This window comes from Anomaloglossus baeobatrachus, chromosome 2, assembly GCF_048569485.1.
Source record: "Anomaloglossus baeobatrachus isolate aAnoBae1 chromosome 2, aAnoBae1.hap1, whole genome shotgun sequence".
Lineage (NCBI taxonomy): Eukaryota > Metazoa > Chordata > Amphibia > Anura > Aromobatidae > Anomaloglossus > Anomaloglossus baeobatrachus.
Genome location: NC_134354.1, coordinates 441,806,279 through 441,828,107, shown reverse-complemented (window position 1 = coordinate 441,828,107; position 21,829 = coordinate 441,806,279). Strand labels below are relative to the sequence as shown.

Sequence of the window (21,829 nt, the reverse complement as noted above, 5' to 3'; positions counted from 1 at the left end):
ACAGCACACACACACACACACAACAGCACACACACACACACACAACAGCACACACACACACACAACAGCACACACACACACACACACAACAGCACACACACACACACACACAACAGCACACACACACACACACACAACAGCACACACACACACACACAACAGCACACACACACACACACACAACAGCACACACACACACACACACAACAGCACACACACACACACACACAACAGCACACACACACACACACAACAGCACACACACACACACACACAACAGCACACACACACACACACACAACAGCACACACACACACACACAACAGCACACACACACACACACACAACAGCACACACACACACACACACAACAGCACACACACACACACACACACACAACAGCACACACACACACACACAACAGCACACACACACACACACAACAGCACACACACACACACACACACAACAGCACACACACACACACACAACAGCACACACACACACACACACAACAGCACACACACATAACAGCACATAACAGCACACACATAACAGCACACACACATAACAGCACATAACAGCACACACATAACAGCACACACACACACACATAACAGCACACACACACACACATAACAGCACACACACACACACATAACAGCACACACACACACACACATAACAGCACACACACACACACATAACAGCACACACACACACACACATAACAGCACACACACACACACACACACATAACAGCACACACACACACACACACACACATAACAGCACACACACACACACATAACAGCACACACACACACACATAACAGCACACACACACACACATAACAGCACACACACACACACACACACACACACACATAACAGCACACACACACACACATAACAGCACACACACACACACACACATAACAGCACACACACACACACACACACACATACACATAACAGCACACACACATAACAGCACATAACAGCACACACATAACAGCACATAACAGCACACACATAACAGCACATAACAGCACACACATAACAGCACACACACACACACATAACAGCACACACACATAACAGCACATAACAGCACACACATAACAGCACACACACACACACATAACAGCACACACACACACACATAACAGCACACACACACACACACATAACAGCACACACACACACACACACATAACAGCACACACACACACACACATAACAGCACACACACACACACACACATAACAGCACACACACACACACACACACATAACAGCACACACACACACACACACACATAACAGCACACACACACACACACACACAACAGCACACACACACACACACAACAGCACACACACACACACACATAACAGCACACACACACACACATAACAGCACACACACACACACACATAACAGCACACACACACACACACACAACAGCACACACACACACACATAACAGCACACACACACACACATAACAGCACACACACACACACACACAACAGCACACACACACACACACACACATAACAGCACACACACATAACAGCACATAACAGCACACACATAACAGCACATAACAGCACACACATAACAGCACATAACAGCACACACATAACAGCACACACACACACACACACATAACAGCACACACACACACACACATAACAGCACACACACACACACACATAACAGCACACACACACACACATAACAGCACACACACACACACACATAACAGCACACACACACACACACACAACAGCACACACACACACACATAACAGCACACACACACACACATAACAGCACACACACACACACACACAACAGCACACACACACACACACACACACATAACAGCACACACACATAACAGCACATAACAGCACACACATAACAGCACATAACAGCACACACATAACAGCACATAACAGCACACACATAACAGCACACACACACACACATAACAGCACACACACATAACAGCACATAACAGCACACACATAACAGCACACACACACACACATAACAGCACACACACACACACATAACAGCACACACACACACACATAACAGCACACACACACACACATAACAGCACACACACACACACACACATAACAGCACACACACACACACATAACAGCACACACACACACACACACATAACAGCACACACACACACACACACACATAACAGCACACACACACACACACACACATAACAGCACACACACACACACACACACACATAACAGCACACACACACACACACATAACAGCACACACACACACACATAACAGCACACACACACACACACACATAACAGCACACACACACACACACACATAACAGCACACACACACACACACACAACAGCACACACACACACACATAACAGCACACACACAACAGCACACACACACACACACATAACAGCACACACACACACACACACACATAACAGCACACACACACACACATAACAGCACACACACACACACATAACAGCACACATCAGATCGCATCCACATACTCACAACATCCTGGGATATCGCTTGCTTCTCGGCGGCGATACTGTGCTGTTGTGATCTTCCAGGACCTGCCGGAGGATCACGTGGCCAGAAGCATGTGATATCCCCGGATGTTGTGAGTATAAGCGCGTATGTGCGATATCGTCAGTGTCTGTGTGTGTGAGTGGATGCGATCGGGTGTGTGTGAGTGGATGCGATCGGGTGTGTGTGAGTGGATGCGATCGGGTGTGTGTGAGTGGATGCGATCGGGTGTGTGTGAGTGGATGCGATCGGGTGTGTGTGAGTGGATGCGATCGGGTGTGTGAGTGTCGGCAGAGGAGCACGGCGTGCTAGAGGAGGCTGGGAGCAGAGAGGCTGATCATGGGGAAGACTGGGAGGAGAGAGGCTGATGCTGGGGGAGGCTGGGAGGGGGAGGCTGGGACGAGGGAGGCTGATGCTGGGGGAGGCTGATGCTGGGGGAGACTGGGAGGGGAAGGCTGATGCTGAGGGAGGCTGGGAGGAAGGAGGCTGGGAGGAGAGAGGCTGATCCTGGGGAAGGCTGGGAACGGGAGGCTGATGCTGGGGGAGGCTGGAAGGAGAGAGGCTGATGCTGGGGGAGGCTGGAAGGAGGCTTATGCTGGTGGAGGCTGATGCTGGTGGAGGCTGATGCTTGGGGAGGCTGATGCTGGGGGAGACTGGGATCGGAAGGCTGATGCTGAGGGAGGCTGGGAGAGGGAGGCTGGGAGGAAGGAGGCTGGGAGGAGAGAGGCTGATCCTGGGGAAGGCTGGGAACGGGAGGCTGATGCTGGGGGAGGCTGGAAGGAGAGAGGCTGGAAGGAAAGAGGCTGATGCTGGTGAAGGCTGATGCATGGGGAGGCTGATGCTGGGGGAGACTGGGAGCAGAAGGCTGATGCTGAGGGAGGCTGGGAGGAAGGAGGCTGGGAGGAAGGAGGCTGGGAGGAGAGAGGCTGATCCTGGGGAAGGCTGGGAAGGGGAGGCTGATGCTGAGGGAAGCTGGAAGGAGAGAGGCTGATGCTGGGGGAGGCTGGAAGGAGAGAGGCTGAGGCTGGGAGGAGGGAGGCTGATGCTGAGGGAGGCTGGGAGGGGAAAGCTGATGCTGGGGAAGGCTGGGAGGACGGAGGCTGGGAGGAGAGAGGCTGATCCTGGGGAAGGCTGGGAGAGGGAGGCTGATGCTGGAGGAGGCTGGAAGGAGAGAGGCTGATGCTGGCGGAGGCTGATGCTGGGGAGGCTGGGAGAGGGAGGCTGATGCTGAGGGAGGCTGGGAGGAGGGAGGCTGGGAGAGGTAGGCTGAGAGAAGAGAGGCTGATGCGCACACACGCACGCACGCACTGCACAACACACCACACACACACACACACAACTGCCCTACACAGACACCCACACACACAGACAACGCTGCACACACACAACACCCAACACACAAACACCGCGGCACACACAAATATACGCACATACCGCACAACACACACATTGCACAAAACATACCTCCCCCCAAAACACACCACACACACACAAACCGCGCAACACACACACAACGCTACAGACACACAGCGCTCCACAAACAACGCAACACACGCAACACACATACAACACCGCTCTCACCCCCCGTCACACCCAGACAACACCCAGAACATGTACAGCGCCTACACAAACACTTGGTAACTACAGACAACAACATCTCTCTCTCTCTCTCTCTCTCTCTCTCTCTCTCTCTCTCTCTCTCTCTCTATATATATATATATATATATATATATATATATATATATATATATATATATAACATAAACAAAAATCATACATGAACTACACAATACGTAAATTCTAGAATACCCGATGCGTAGGATCGGGCCACCTTCTAGTATATATATGTATATGTATGTATATGTGTATATGTAAATTATTTATATATATATATATATATATATATATATATATATATATATATATATATATAATTATTACCAGTGGCCAAGGGATAGTGGCCATCAGTGATTGGAAGGTTTGTTAATATCCAGTACAGAGGGATGAGCAAGGGAAGAGGATGAATATTTCCATTAACACACGTTGCAACCACTGATGCCCGTGCAGAGGGGTGAGGGAAAGGAGTGAATATTGATTTTCCATTAATGGGTAATACAATTCTATCCCCTGAAAATAAACCCTAGCTCATCTTTTGGAGCTAAACATAATACCCTGTCTTATGTTTGAGGAAACATGGTAACTCATAGCCTATATGTGCACACGGTGCTTTTTTTTTCAGCACAAAAAAGCTGCTTTTTTCTGTGCTTCTTTTCATGCGTTTTTTTTTTTTTTTTTTTCATGCTTTCGTGCTTTTTTTTCCGGCTTTTTTTCATGCTGCTTTAAATGCTTTTTTTGTTTACTATTGAATGCTTGTTTCAGCTCATTAAAGTTGGATGTGAAAAAAAAGGTGTTCTGATGTAATTTCCTTGTTCAACCCATTTTCTTCAATCTCCATTTTGGAATATAAGTGATATGAAAATGATGATCTATTAGATCGTTTACCGGCGCCGCTATTCACCGGCTCATTCAGGTGAATAGCGGCGGCGGGAATCAGGTGCTCGGAGATCACCGTTGCTATAGTAACACTCTAATTAGGTTACTATGACAATGGTGAAAGTGGTGACGTCACAGCTTACCAACCCGCAGTCTTTGCTCACACATTGAGTGATTAGACAGCACGAGGAGCAGAAGCGTCCCCCCCCCCCCAACCCCCTTCTTGTGCTTTCTGATATAGGAAAGCTAGATCAGTGACAGAAGACCAGGATCGAGGAGTCGGGGAGAGAGGGAGTAATAAAGATGGGAGTCCCTAAGTGTGTCTGTGTATTTTATTTATTTCTAATAAAAAGACACCACACACTGCGAATTGCAGTCCGCAGCCACCCTAGAAAATGGCGCGTTCATAGGAAGCGCCATCTTCTGGTGCTGTATCCAACTCTTCCAGTGGCCCTGGTATCGGGTGGCTCACTGGGTAATAATGGGATTAGGGCCAGCTTTGTATTATCAGCTGGCCCTAAGCCTGAAATTCATGGTGTCACGCCAATATTAGACATAGCCACTATGAATTTCTAGTAAAAATAATAAAAAAAACACAACACACAGAAAAATATTTTTTTATTAGAAATAAAACACAACACAATTAGTGATTCCATCTTTATTGAACTAAAGAACCCCCCTCCGCCGTAGTCCTGCGTCGAGGGTCCCGCAATGTCCAATCCGGATCCAAAATCATCTGATCAAAAGGCAAACTGATCAGATGATATTGGATTCAGGTCTTTGAACCTGACACAGGTTCAAGGCCCTGAATCAGATTACACATTAGCTGATTGTTTAAAAGTCCCATGGGCTCCAGGACCCGCCAGTAAGCTGCTGATGCTATCACCTGATAGCATCATCCCATCGTTTAAGTTCAGCGAAGATCAGCGGATTAATCATCTGCTTGTTAACAAGCCGGTAGGCTTTTCACCGCTGGACGTAAACAATCAGCTGCTTACCGGCAGGTCCTGGAGCCCATCGGACGTGACCCGGGAGTCTGCAGAGAGGTGAGTAAGGTGAAGAGTTCATCCCAGCAGCGGATCTCCAGGAAACCCTGGTGATCCTCCTACATGAACTGTATTCACCTTGTGACATCCCCAGACCTCCCTGTAGAGTGGTATCGGTAAAACACTGCAAGAATACTGAATGCCTGGTGCACGGCACAAGGTGAACACAGTTCATGCAGGAGGATCACCGGGGTTTTTCGGGGTTCACCTTGACATCAGCGGGGGTTGCCTGCATTTATGTTGCATAGGCTGTGCACCAGGCATTCTGTATGCTTGCAGTGTTTTACCGCGACATCTCTTTGCAGGGATGTCAGGAGGTGAATACAATTAAGGAGGAATACTGGGGGGGTTTCCTGGAGATCCCCGCTGCGATGAACTCTTTACCTTGTGACGTCAGCGGGGGTCCCTGCATTGTTTACCGCGACACGTCGCTGCAGAGAAGTTCGGGGTTTGTCACGAGGTGAATACAGTTCATGCAGGGGGATTACCAAACCATGCCCCCTGCATTCCTGGAGATCCCCGCTGCGATGAACTCTTTACCTTGTTACATCAGCGGTGGTCCCTGCATTGTTTACTGGGACATCTCGTTGTATAAGTTCGGGGATGTCACAAGGTGAATACAATTCATACAGGAGGATTACTGTGGGATTTCATGGAGATTCCCCCCCCCCACCCCCGCTGGCATGAACTCTTTACCCTGTGACGTCAGCGGGGGTCTCGGCAGAGGTGTAGCGGTAAACAATGGGAGATAAGGAAATAGCTGGCGACGCTGGCTATGTGGCTTTCTTCTATGAAGGAATCTATGAAGGAATCTACATAGCCATAGCTTTCTTTTCTCCCTAAAAACGCCCAAACGCATAAAATATAAAGCCACGTGGGCATTACACATGCATTTTTTTCTTGCTTTTTTTTTCCTGGCTCCATTGAAGTCAATTGAGGAAAAAAACAGGGAAAAACGCTAAAACAATTGACATGTTGCTTCTTTTTTCAGAAAGAAAAAAAGCAACTGAAAAAGAAGCAACGTGGGCACAGCAAGTCCCGATTCTCATAGACTTTGCTGGGATGCTTTTTCCTTGCTTTTATTGATTAAAAAAAGCAATGAAAAACGCTAGAAAAAACGCTGTAAGGGTAAGTTCACACAGTGCGTTTTTCGCGGCGTTTTTGCGCAGTTTTCGGGTGCGTTTTTGCTCAGAAAACTGCATGACTTTGCTTCCCCAGCAAAGTCTGAGTTTTCATTTTTGCTGTCTGCACACAGCGTTTTTTTTCAGCTGCGTTTTTGTGGTGCAACAAAAACGCAGAATGTCAATTATTCCCGCGTTTTTCACTGCGCTTTTCATCCATTGAGTGCAATGGGATGTTGAAAGACGCAATGAGAAACGCAAATAGGTGCGTTTTGGTGTGTTTTAGTGCGTTTCTAAGACCAAAAAGGCAGCTATAAACGCAGGAGGTGGGTAGTAAAGTGACGTGTACAGGAAGAGGATTCCTTCTGTCAGTAAACACAGAAGCGTGAATCCTCCCGGTACCGTCACCGCCGCTTCCACCTCCGGTCCTGTGCATGTATGCTGCCGTGCGGCACCATGTCTGGGCGGGAGGTGGAAGCGGCTGCGAAATCAAAAGTTAACAGTAGAAAAAAAAAAAAGTCATACTCACCTGTCTGCAGACTCCCGGTGCCATGCCTGCTCCCAGATCCTCCTACCGGTACCGCCGCTCCGGGTGTGTGCAGTCTCGCCAGGTACATATGCCTGCAGGATGCAGGACCTGGCGATGGATCACCTGATGCAGTCACCTGATGCAGTCACCTGATGCAGTCACCTGATGCAGTCACCTGATGCAGTCACCTGATGCAGTCACCTGATGCAGTCACCTGATCGTAAGTCTCGGGCTAACGCCGGCACCCGGCCGGTTATCAGCGGATGCGTCAGGAGACTTCATCCCTGATTACCGGCAGCTCCTGCAGCGATCGGACGGGATCAGACTCCTCCAATCGCTCTAGGAGCTGCCGGTAATCAGCACATAAGTGAGTGAGTTTTTTTTTTTTTTTTTTTTTTGCACCGATGCATTAGCTGATTTGTATAAATGGCTTTTATACAATCAGCTGCTGTGTGATGTGATTCACATCCTTGATCCTGACACATCATCTGATCTCTTTGCCTTCCAGCAAACCGATCAGATGATATTGGATCCGGATTGGACGGCGCGGGACCCTTGACCCAGGATTTACTGCGGAGGGGGGTTCTTTATTTCAATAACGATGGAGTCACTAATTGTGTTGTGTTTTATTTCTAATAGAAATATTTTTCTGTGTTGTGTTTTTTTTTATCTTTACTAGAAATTCATGGTTACCATGTCTAATATTGGCGTGACACCATGAATTTCGGGCTTAGGGCCAGCTGATAATATACAGCTAGCCCTAACCCCATTATTACCCAGTGAGCCACCCGGCATCAGGGCAGCTGGAAGATTTGGATACAGCACCAGAAGATGGCGCTTCTATGAAAGCGCCGTCTTCTGGGGTGGCTGCGGACTGCAATTCGCAGCGGGGGGTGCCCAGAAAGCATGGGCACCCTGCACTGTGGATTCCAATCCCCAGCTGCCTAGTTGTACCCGGCTGGACACAAAAATTAGGCGAAGCTCACGTCTTTTTTTTTTTTTTTTTTAATTATTTCATGAAATTCATGAAATAATTAAAAAAAAAAAAAAGGGGCTTCTCTATATTTTTGGTTCCCAGCCGGGTACAAATAGGCAGCTGGGGGTTGGGGGCAGCCCGTACCTGCCTGCTGTACCCGGCTAGCATACAAAAATATGGCTAAGCCCATGTCTTTTTTTTTTTTTTTTGTTTGGGGGGGCAAAGAAATCCTGCATACAGTCCTGGAAGGAGGATGCTGAGCCTTGTAGTTCGACAGCTGCTGTCTGCTCTCCTGCATACACTATTGGATGGAGGATGCTGGGCCTTGTAGGTCTGCTCCCCCTGACTCTCCCTCCAGCATACAGTCCTGGATGGAGCATGCTGAGCCTTGTAGTTCTGCAGCTGCTGTCTGCTCTCCTGCATACACTATTGGATGGAGGATGCTGAGCCTTGTAGTTCTGCAGCTGTCTGCTCTCCTGCATACACTAGTGGAGAATGAAGAACATATTGAAGAAGGAAATGACATCAGACCCTTTTTTTTTTTTTTTTTTTGTTCACTGATAAAAAACTCAAAGACACAGTGAGCAAAAACGCAGCAAAAAACACAGCAAATCGCGGCAAAACGCGTGCGTTTTTTGATGCGGGTGCGTTTTTGTGCGGCTTTTGCCCCAAAAAACGCACAAACGCAGCGTCAAAAAACGCAGTGTGTGAACCTAGCCTGGGCACAAGGCCTTTAAAAAGGATATTCATCTAAGATCAAGGATTAGTATTAGATCAGTTGGCGGCCCACACAAATCGCCAGAATGGTTTATGAATTGTATGACTGCAGATCATGCGCCATGCCTCCCCAATCATTCTCTATGGAACTAGCACTGGAAATTGGCAGCCGGCATAGACCTTAGTTGAGCAAGACTGTGATGTATTTGTAGAATGAATAAATCTTTTTTTTCTGTTCCGTTGCAATGTTATTTCTTGTCCAGTGACTCTCACAATGGCTTGTCTTGTCACCATTTGTCATGCACTCTCTCCCAGTGAAGTATATAAACGCTCTCATGCCAGGCTGTTACATAAACGGGTGTTTAGTGGAGGACGAGCCCTGGGAATAGTAAGTAGCATGCCTCAGCTGTTTCACTGAAGAAGCTGAGTTAGCTTGGATGTTAACTGCTGCGAACCATTGCACTAACAAAAACGATGGGAAATTTTGCATCACATCTGCACTTCTAAAGTAATGAGAATACAGGAAAACTTGCCAAACACGCTGGCTGTGTGCATCTTTGTTTAACGTTTACATTTGGGATTATTAATTAGTTTCAGGCATGAAGGAAATGGCTTCCTCATGTAACAGTTCATCAAAAGGCAGTTCAACTAGCATTCTAAGCCTGGAGGGCCTGCCGTATTCTGCTACAGTCCACTGGGGTTTATAGAAAATGATAGCAAGCTAAAGTAGTGGTGTACATGTGCTACCACTGAGGACAAGTGTGCATACTTAATATAGTGGTAATCTGTCAGAATACAAAAACCTGATGTAACCAATAGGACATTTTCTGATGATGGCTTCCATTTAGGCCCATGGCAGATGCAGAGACTGCTATCATAAATGTGCCCACACAAGTCCGTCCTTATGCCATTGCATTTTTACTCATCGAGCGAAGGCTTTTCCCACACAGGCAGACACAGTTCTGTACACAGAAGGAATAGTAGAGCTAGGGTCCATAGAGAGTCTCATGGCTATCTGTGCCTCATCTTTAAGGCATGTACCTAGGCTAGTAAGTCATGGTTCAGGGGTGTTTCTGCCAGAAGCATTCATTTGGTGTAATTGTAGTTCCCCAGAGTTAAATTCCTGAAGAAGCTGCTGGCCGGTAGCTTGCACAGTCATATAAGCTATGTCTAAATTAGAATGACAGATTCAATGACCGTTGACGGGCAAAACTCAGAGGATGGATCCAATGACAAAATCGTCAATTAGGATTAAGTCAGTGGTCAAGTTTGCGTATCAATGTAAGGTTTTAAGGGACATTATCAGCAGTTTTTTGTTTAATCAGAGAGCTCTATGATGTAGGTACAGAGAACTTGATTCCAGCATTCCTGGGCAGTGTGTTTCAATAAAATCAATATTGTATCAGCAGCAAGTTAGTTATCTTGGGCCATGTAGTCCTCCTGTTCGGTGTCCTCTCCTCCCAAGACTGATTAGCAGCCTTTGTTCAGTCAGTGATGTTTGTGGTATTATGCAGGGCTGAGTCTTCGGATAAGGCTGCTTTCACATCTGCATTTTTCGTCAAAAAACCCCCCACAAAACGCATATGACCAGATCCTTTACTAATGCGTTTTCATTTCAATGCATTTGCAATGGAATCACGGCAATATGTGTTCACTTGCGGTTGCGTGCGGCACACACTGGATCCGGTGAGATGCAGTATATTCTTTTTTCAAAAACACTGCTTGTAGCGTTTTTGACCTTTGACAAAATACTGCATGTCACCGGATCCTTCATATTGCGGCGATACCTGCAATGCTTTTCAATGAGCGCTGGATCCTGCTCTACCCGAAGTCACCGGATTCTGGTAGGCAGGATCCTGTTTTCAGTACTGGGCATACCCAGAAAGCAGTTCCTCCTCCTTGCTTTGTAGTGCAGCTGCATCAGTTGAAGAAAGACCAGGATCGGGGAGGGGTGAGAGGGAGTAATAAACACTGAGTCCCTAAGTGTGTCTGTGTATTTATTTCTAATAAAACATTTTTTTTGTGTGATCTTTTTTTGTTTTGTTTTTTTTAACCTTTAATTGGAGATTCTTAATGGCTGGGTCAAACTTTGCCTGACATTAAGAATCTCGGGCTTTTATATCAGCTGGTAAAACAAAGCTGTTATTAACCCCTTTATTACCCAGTGTGCCACCAGGGCTGCTGGAGAGTTAGATACAGCGCCAGAAGATGGCGCTTCTATGAAAGCTCCATTTTCTGGGGTGGCTGCAGACTGCAAGTCGCAGTGGGGGGGGGGGGCACAAAGCTTGGGCTACCCTGCGCTACGGATTCCAATCACCAGGAGCCTAGTTGTACCTGGCCGGACGCAAATATTTGACGAAGCGCACTTTTTTTTTTTTTTTTTTATTTCATGGAAAAAATAAAAAAAGCTTCCCTACTTTTTTGGTTCCCGGCCGGGTACAAATGGCTGACTCCAGTGTCGGCTGGTTACTTGTTCTGTGTCCCCCTACATCAATCGCGGCTGTGAGGTCAGCTGAGTATGTTAAGGTATGTGATGATGTCTTTGTTGTGTATTGGCCTCTTTTTGTACTTTTCAAATCAGGCCCAAAGCAGAAAATTGGCACCTGGGGGTGGTTAACGTTAATAAGTCCAGTAATCAGGGGCACTGGCATTTTGTGCATTTGGATAGTGCCTGGTGATTAGCACATAGACCATAGCCCTTAGTTAGTTGGTGTACTTGGTTTGCCTGCTGGTTCAGGAAAAATGCAACTTACCAGCACATACAAGTCCATTTTATTAAATCAAATAGTGTGTTGCAGTTAAGGTGGTTGTATACGTGGACCAGATCACTCTCGATCCACCCCGATCATCCTTGTCTTATGCACAGGAACATAGAATACATAGATCTTTCTATATTTCCCATCATAGCGAACTTTGATTTCTATATTGTATGACGTAGTGATGCATTACTGATAAATGTATATGATTGTACATGACTTAAATGTATAGGTTTGCACAATATGACTTAATTTTCACTGTCTTCCCCAGGTACCCTGAGGCCTGTGCGCAAAGGCCTTTATCCACTAGACTCTGCACCAGCCAAGGGAATTTGTTGGGAATGGATGAATGATGACGGTTCTTGGACATCTTATGAAACGCAAATTTGCATATTTCTGGAGGAAAACTTTAGCAACCGCATTCAGTCTATAGATCTGGGAGTATTTGGTTTAGGCTACCATGTTGACTTTCACACATTTTCTCAGATAAATCAACTCACTGGTTTTCGACGGCAGGTACAGAGACGTCTCGATATCCCTTATCCAGTGATTAAAAAGATGGGACCCGCACATAAATCATCCGCCTGTGCTTGTCACCAGTGTCTTGCGAGTAGTGGTGCAGGGCCTATGCCTGTTCGGTATAGACACTCAATGATTAACTTGGCTACGAACTCAAATTACCCAAACAGCAGTCGGACATCGAACGCTAGTGCTGGCTACCTACCTTACCCAAAACCAACAATGACTAGTGCAAAATCTGCTCCAAAGCTTAACAGCACTTGGTTGTCCCCATCAACATCGATGCAGATTCCGGGCCCTTCATCTTCAGCCAATGGAATGCAGTCTCTTGGATCTCCTCCTCCTACTAATGGACTAAGGTAAACCCTCCATTTAGAACCCTCATTTATTTTCTATTATATATCTAATTATACATCTGAATCTAGTTTGGGGGCTTTCTTGTGTCTGTATGCAAAAGGACACTGCTCTGCGGGCAGCGCTGTCTTCCTGCTTCCAGGGAGGGCATGCGTTCCTCATTAGCAGTTTAACACTAGAACTACTGGACTCGTGACACCTATATAGAAATAAATAGTGCAAAGTTGTCAAAATGACTACCTCAGTAGTTCTAGTGTTAAGGCTATGTGCCCACGTGTGCGCTCTGCACCGCACCTAAAAGGTGCGCTTCAGAGCGCAGCTGAAAAGCTCTGGTCTGAAGCGCATGGTGCCGGCAGAGAACGTGCGCTCTGCATGCTGCCTCTCCCTATAGACAGCATGCAAACCGCACAGAAGTGACCATGTCACTTCTTAGAAGGCAGCGATTCGGGCAGCAGCTGAATCGCTGCGTTCTAATATGCCACGTGCGCACGGCACCTGCACAATCTCAATAGACTGTGCAGGGGACGCAGGACGCATGCAGTTACGCTGCGCTACAGATCGCAGCGTAACTGCATGTAATACGCACACGTGCGCACATAGCCTAAGGCTATGTGCGCACGTAGCGTCTGTCCCTGCAGAAATTTCTGCAGCGATCTGAACAGCACACGTGCGCTTCAAATCGCTGCAGAAAGAGTCCATAATGAAAAAAAAAAAGCCGATTTCATGCGCTCTGACTGCAGCCCCTCCCATAGACAGCGGGGTCTGCATGCAGAGCGCAAGAAAGAAGTGACATGTCACTTCTTAGAACGCAGCGCTTCGGGCAGCAGCCGAAGCGCTGCGCTCTAATATGCCACGTGCGCACGGCTCCTGCATAATCTTCATAGATTATGCTGGGGACGCAGGGCGCATGCAGTTACGCTGCGGGGCAGATCGCAGCGTAACTGCATGAAATACGCACACGTGCGCACATAGCCGAAGACTAGTGGCATCCTCACCATTAGCTGAAATATCTGCACCTGATATTTGACTCTGTAGCATCTGAAGTGTGCTGACACTGAAGGGTGGCAGTGATTGTTTGCTAACAGTGCACTCCAGTGATCCTTTCCAGCTTCAGTGCAGTAGAAAAGAGCTTGTAAGCGCTGCACTTGTTCACCTACTACTTGTGCTGTGGGTGTTCCCAGGACCAAAGCTGTAAACTAACAGGAGCACACTGTTAAATTTTAATAGTAAGCTGCAAAATTGTTTGTTTACCAGCACTTTCCGATACTACCCATTTTTGAAGATGGGCGTAACCCATAGGTTGTATACCCACGATGACTTTTTTTTTTTTTTACACTGCATATTTTTGTTGCTTCAAAAACGCAGCGTCTTACAGTTCCGGAAAAGTGTAAGGAATTTATAGATATCTCGTGCCCAAAAGCTCATTGTGAAACACACAGCCTTAGCCATTATTAATTAAAGGGAACCAAGCACCAGGATTTTCGTATATAAGCTAAAGCCAGTGCTACACTGGCACTATCAGGCTGATTCTATACATACCTGTAGTGGTCAGCTCAGATGTTTAGGTTTTGAAATCCAAGATAAAGTTTATAAAATTAGCTACTTGTTGAGTGACAGCAGCTGAGGATCAGATAATATCGGGGGGATATTCATAGTTATCCCCTCCCTCTGTTAGAATTCGCATAGGTATGATACAATTTCCCTAGCAGGGCCTGTGGTGAGGTCATAACTATCTGACAAGAAGGGGCGGGCCCCAGCCAATAAAATTGATACAAGGAAGCAACATTTTCTGTTGGTTGAGGCCCCGCCCCTTCTTGTCACATTGGTATGACCTCACACAGGTCCTGCTAGATCTATTGTATCATACTTATTCTAACAGGGGAAGGGGATGACTATGATATTCTGATCCTCAGCTGCTGTCACTCAGGAAGCAGCTAATTTTATAAACTTTACTTTCTTGGATTTCAAAACCTATACACCCGAGCTGACCGCTAATGGTATGTAGAGAATCAGCCTGATAGTGCCAGTATAGCACTGGCTTTAGGTTATATACGAAAATCCTGGTGATTGGTTCACTTTTAAAGGGGTTGTCCTGTCAAAAACAGGTCTGCAGTCTGTGACTGCAAACTTGTGAATACTCACATCTTTTATAATAGCAGTAAACGTAGTTAATATCAACCTTAGTAAATATCAATGTCAAACAGCAAGGTCTTAAATTACATAAGTCTCCTAAGAGACACTAATATAAAAATAGAAATAAAACTTAACATTTAATATCTCGATTTAAAAAGTGAACAGGGTCACTAAAGAACGTGACATACTAAACACAAAACAGAAACATACATCTGGTATTTGATTACAGCCCCACACACGTCATCAAGGGTGTATTAGCACACCATCCCATCCAATACCTAATGTTAGGCCATTCAGGAATCAAAACCAATGTATATGGCACATTAAATTGTCCATACAAGCACCATGGACATAGAAACCCAAAGTTTGACCCCTGCTGTACTATTCTAGGAACTACCCTCCTCACTCAGGGGTTCCCTAAATAGAGGGGAAACAGGTCTCACCAACAGTAAGCGGGCTATATTTCTGCAGCAAACCTGAAACCCGATTTTCCAAATATCGAGTATCCTTGGTTTGTTAATGCATTTCAGGTGAAAGAACTTCCATCAATATAAACATAAACTTCCGACGCGTTTCATTAATATTCCTCAGGGAAGTCAGTAATCCAAATAGAAGGGTTATACCACCATCATAAGGGCAGGCATCCCCGGTGGAACCCCAGTGCTGGACTGAAAATGAAATGAAAATTACCATATGTCCACCACTGTAAATACATCTTTGTATCACAACATCAAAAAAGACCCAATCAGGGCACTCGCCCAAGAAACAAGTTCTAGAAGTCCTGGTGCTAGGCCATATCAATTGCCCATTCATGAACGCACACTAGAACAAATAAATCTATATTAATCCACCGCTCATTACAGAATCATAGGAGGAAAGAGTCCCAAATCACGAGTACTCACCAAAACACGTCCTCCACATGTATTAAATTCAAAAATGTGCCGCGCCGCCGGCACCATAGGCCGCGCCATCTTATATCACGCGCACATGCGCAGTACACCCCATTCAATTGTGTGACGCACAACCGGAACCACCCGATACCGGAAGTTAGTGCGTCATCATTATCAGCCGACCACATCATCATACAGTGTCGGCTGCCCATCCGGTGACGCTATTTCCGGAAAAAATGGAACGCAAGCCTGGACAAACATCATTAAATTGCGTCATTGCCCTACTAACGCTTGCGCTACAATGCTAAAATCCAATATCAGTGAATGAGTACAAGACACATTCACAACGTTTCAAAACCATCACAGGCAATATGCAAAACTCCTCAAATGAAAATACACCAATACAATACAGTGATGTTATGGCGAAAGATATCCCCTCCCCAGGAAACAACCTAAGGAGAACATTGTAGACTATGTCCCACCCATAAAAATGGCCCCCAAATGTGTAACCACAATCAAAAAGACCTACAAAGACCACCACTCAGTCCAGAAGGCATAAAGTAAGTACAACTGAACGATGATATTTCAAAAACCACCCTACAAATAACCCCTTTTTCCATAACAGGAGAGAGAAAGGGAGGAAAGAACAAGGAACTAAGTGCACACTACATCTGACCCTCACTATTTAGTAACTCTCCCTACCTTACTGCAGAGGTCGGCACCGTAAAATACCCACGCCCATGGCGCCCCCACTCACCGTCGGCTGGCCCTCCTACACTACACCTACACACTAAGGTGCACCTAAAAAGGGGGTAAAAGATAGTTGCTCATTAAGGCCATTTGGGGCCATGGTGCCCAGTGTATAAATCCAAAAACACTCCTTGCGGAGTATCAACTTGTCCCAATTGCCTCCTCTTGGTGGTGATCTAATATGATCAATGCCCATAATCTTGATGCAATTCTCATCTCCATCGTGGTATGCATTAATGTGCTTAGCCAGTGGGGTGTCGTTCTTATTTCTGATGTCATTCTTATGCTCACCGACCCTCTTACGTAATTCCCTAATGGTCTTTCCAACATAGTGCTTATTGCAGGGACACGTCACTCTGTATATGACTTCTCTAGTCCTACACGTGATAAGTGACCTAATCTCAAATGTCCTGTTACCGATCCGACCGTGGAAGGTCTTACCCTCCTCAATGAGGAAACAGTTCTTACAATTGTGACATTTAAAACAACCTCTGACCCCACTGGTCAACCATGGTGGTCTGTCCTCTTTGAAAAAACTGTGGACCAATCTATCCTTCAACGATCTAGCTTTACTGTACGTTATAGAGGGATGATCTGATACATATTTACCCACAATCGGGTCCATTTTCAGGATTGGCCAATGCCTACAAAGAATATAACGTAGGCCCATTGCCCCATTATCAAATGTGGTGATGTACCTTAGAGGCTCATTCAGGTTTTTATTCTTAGGTCTTGGATTCAGAATCTCAGTACGATCCATTTTACAAACCGATTTAAAGGCCCTCTCAACCTCCTTTTTAGGATAGCCTCTTTCATCCAGCCGCTTTGTTAGATCCTCAGCCTGCACTCTGAAGGCCTCATCACTAGAGCAATTGCGCCTCATCCTTAGGAATTGGCCCCTTGGGATGCCCTTTTTATGGGACCTGGGGTGCGCACTCTCCCATCGTAACAGTGAGTTGGATGACGTCTCCTTCCTATACGTGCTTGTCACTAACCTACCCTCAGGTCCCCTCTCTACTAGGACATCCAAAAAGGCCAGCCTGTTGGGATGCATCTCAAAAGTAAATCTCAGGCCCATGTTGTTACTATTCAAAGAACCCACAAAGTCCTTGAAACCATCCTCATGGCCCTTCCAAATCAGAAAGATGTCGTCGACAAACCTGACCCACAGTACTACATCCTCCGTGTCAAGATTACCTCCAAACACCGTGGTTTCCTCCCACCAGCCCAGGAAAAGGTTGGCATACGATGGGGCACAACAACTCCCCATCGCAGTACCCCTGAGCTGGTGGAAGTACTTCCCCCCCCAAAAGAAAACACATTCCTTGTCAGACAAAACTGAAGAGCCTGAATCACAAACTCATTGTGCGCAGCCAGATGATTCCCTCTTGAATTTAAGTAGTACTTCACCGCGTCTATCCCCATATCATGCGGGATCGAGGAATAGAGTGTCTCAACATCAATACTACATAGGATCATTCCATCCTCGAGGAAGACATCATCTATCTTCCTCAAGAATTCAGTGGTATCACCTAGGAAAGAGTTAAGGGATACTACAAATGGACGCAATATCCTGTCAATATATACACTTAGCTTCTCGGTGAGACCTCCCACACCAGAGACAATCGGGCGTCCCCTGAGAGGATCCAAACCCTTATGTATCTTAGGTAATACATAAAAGGTAGATAGTATAGGGAACAGAGGAAAGAGAAATTCAAACTCATTCTTATCAATGATCTTATTGTCGAGTGCCCTGTCAAGTAGTGATTTTAGCTCAGCCCTGAAACCAACCGTAGGATTGAACATTAATTTCTCATAAGTTTGTTCATCATTCAAAATGTCCAAACAAATGTTTTTATACTTCATAGAATCCATAATTACGATGTTGCCCCCTTTATCAGAGGGCTTGATCGTAATGCTAGAATCCCCTTCAAGGCTGCGTAAACACTGCATCTCAATCTTGGTTAGATTATAATTACCCGAGTTTGATTGGAGACCACCTATATCCTCTGTTACGATGTTAACAAAGACATCAATGACGTCCACCTCTGTCCCATCAGGGGGCATCCTACTGCTGCTATTCTTCAAAGATGTGAACGGACCCTCACCTATATCATTGGGGTTCTCATCACTAAGATGAAACAAAAAACGCACATCCTGCAGTAAATCCTCAGATATACCTAATTCACCACATGTTTTATCTGACTGCTTACCGAAAAACTTTTTCCACTTCAATTGTCTGGCAAAAAGGTGTAAATCTTTGATGGCCATAAATTCATTAAAATCCGTAGTGGGTACAAATGATAAACCTCTATTCAATACCGCAAGATCAACATTACTTAGGGACCTAGAAGATTGCCTGTGATGGTTTTGAAACGTTGTGAATGTGTCTTGTACTCATTCACTGATATTGGATTTTAGCATTGTGGCGCAAGCGTTAGTAGGGCAATGACGCGATTTAATGATGTTTGTCCAGGCTTGCGTTCCATTTTATCCGGAAATAGCGTCACCGGATGGGCGGCCGACACTGTATGATGATGTGGTCGGCTGATAATGATGACGCACTAACTTCCGGTATCGGGTGGTTCCGGTTGTGCGTCACACAATTGAATGGGGTGTACTGCGCATGTGCGCGTGATATAAGATGGCGCGGCCTATGGTGCCGGCGGCGCGGCACATTTTTGAATTTAATACATGTGGAGGACGTGTTTTGGTGAGTGCTCGTGATTTGGGACTCTTTCCTCCTATGATTCTGTAATGAGCGGTGGATTAATATAGATTTATTTGTTCTAGTGTGCGTTCATGAATGGGCATAGATATGGCCTAGCACCAGGACTTCTAGAACTTGTTTCTTGGGTGAGTGCCCTGATTGGGTCTTTTTTGATGTTGTGATACAAAGATGTATTTACAGTGGTGGACATATGGTAATTTTCATTTCATTTTCAGTCCAGCACTGGGGTTCCACCGGGGATGCCTGCCCTTATGATGGTGGTATAACCCTTCTATTTGGATTACTGACTTCCCTGAGGAATATTAATGAAACGCGTCGGAAGTTTATGTTTATATTGATGGAAGTTCTTTCACCTGAAATGCATTAACAAACCAAGGATACAAGGATACTCGATATTTGGAAAATCGGGTTTCAGGTTTGCTGCATAAATATAGCCCGCTTACTGTTGGTGAGACCTGTTTCCCCTCTATTTAGGGAACCCCTGAGTGAGGAGGGTAGTTCCTAGAATAGTACAGCAGGGGTCAAACTTTGGGTTTCTATGTCCATGGTGCTTGTATGGACAATTTAATGTGCCATATACATTGGTTTTGATTCCTGAATGGCCTAACATTAGGTATTGGATGGGATGGTGTGCTAATACACCCTTGATGACGTGTGTGGGGCTGTAATCAAATACCAGATGTATGTTTCTGTTTTTTGTGTTTAGTATGTCACGTTCTTTAGTGACCCTGTTCACTTTTTAAATCGAGATATTAAATGTTAAGTTTTATTTCTATTTTTATATTAGTGTCTCTTAGGAGACTTATGTAATTTAAGACCTTGCTGTTTGACATATGAATACTCACATCACATGCACTGTAAGGATTCTCTGATGTCAGCGCCGGGAATAGCGGTCACGTGACCGCGGGTATGCGATATGTATACCCCCGGCCAGAATCTGACTAGACTGTTTCTGTCCTGCTTATGGCAAGTTTATTGCACCAGGATGGAAACTGTCTGGTCAGATTCTGGCTGGGAGTATGCATATCACATACTTGCGGGCACGTGACCGCTGTTGCTGTCGCTGGAGAATCCTCTTGTGCGCTATGTGAGGATTTCAAAGTCTGCAGTCATGTAAAGACTGCAGACTTGTCGCTTTAGATTGGAGAACCCGTTTTTGCTCCGAAGCATGAACAATCCATAGACTATTAAACATGCTAAATGACCCCTGTGTGTTGTATGAAGGTTGTTTGACAATCTTTTGCGTGTTTTTTTTTTTTTTTTTGTACTTCTCTGAGCTCTTCGGCTTTTGTGTGGGTAATGCTCTATGGGCTAAGCTAATTCTGAAGTAGGGGCAGCATTTTAGCCCTCTGTCATCTGTAATGCATTCTTTTTTGTTCATTTTGGACGTCTAGCTTACCATCACTTCCTATACAGATCCAGAAAGGTAGTTCCTTGAAACAAGCTATGGCAGGTAAGAGAAGTGCTGATAAAAAGTGAATGTTTCTAGACTTGCAAATCTTGTTTGTTTCAACTGGCTTATTTCAGTAAGGTCCTTTCCACACTTCTTTTGGGTCCAGTTTCTTTAACAGAATCCTAAATACGTCTAAACTTTATGTTAGTATATATCTTACATTCATTAAAAAGGAATCTGTCACCAGGTTTTTGCTACCGCATACAAATAATGTAGGAAAAGAGCCCCTGATTCCAACAAGGTGTCACTTGGTTTACTGGGTACAGCAGTTGTGACTCAGAGATTTTATATGTAGTAGACCTCAGAAAGCTAACCACACACTCATCATCTCTGTGTATGTTGTCAGTGAGCTGCTGATCAGAGGAGGGGGCATAGGGGGTCCAGAGCTCAGGAGCACTGTAGTCCAGGCAGTGATCATCTCCTTGTGATAACACGTTCACTGTATGGAAACGGCACACAGCTGAGTACATCGCACATCACTGAAATCTGCGTCTCTGCCCCAACCCCATGCTATTCTCAGAATGCATAACAAACACCGGCTGACAGATTGCCTTTTAATGGCCTTCCGTCTTCTTAATTCTTCTCCACTTTTGCTTGCCTAATGTGTGCATTTACTAAACTGTGCTAGTATGTCTATGCTCTGTACACAAAGTACGTATCTGGGCTAGTTTTGAGCTGATCATTTTCTATACTTTGGGAGCTTTGGAGCAGCTTCTTGTTCATGCAAAGGCACCATTCTGGATCATGCACTGGGCATTTATTGCTCAAA

The 21,829-nt window shown here is 45.6% G+C and overlaps 1 protein-coding gene across 3 annotated transcripts in view; it reads left to right on the top strand.

The window, feature by feature from the left end:
* The window catches only part of DTX2 (deltex E3 ubiquitin ligase 2), a 130,287-nt gene that overhangs the window by 47,894 nt on the left and 60,564 nt on the right, over positions 1-21,829 (top strand). For all 3 annotated transcript variants that reach the window (XM_075336277.1, XM_075336275.1, XM_075336276.1), the window contains exons 3-4: positions 12,502-13,108; positions 21,002-21,060. In XM_075336277.1, coding sequence (XP_075192392.1) covers positions 12,502-13,108; positions 21,002-21,060 — 666 coding nt within the window. The remainder of the gene's footprint in view (positions 1-12,501; positions 13,109-21,001; positions 21,061-21,829) is intronic.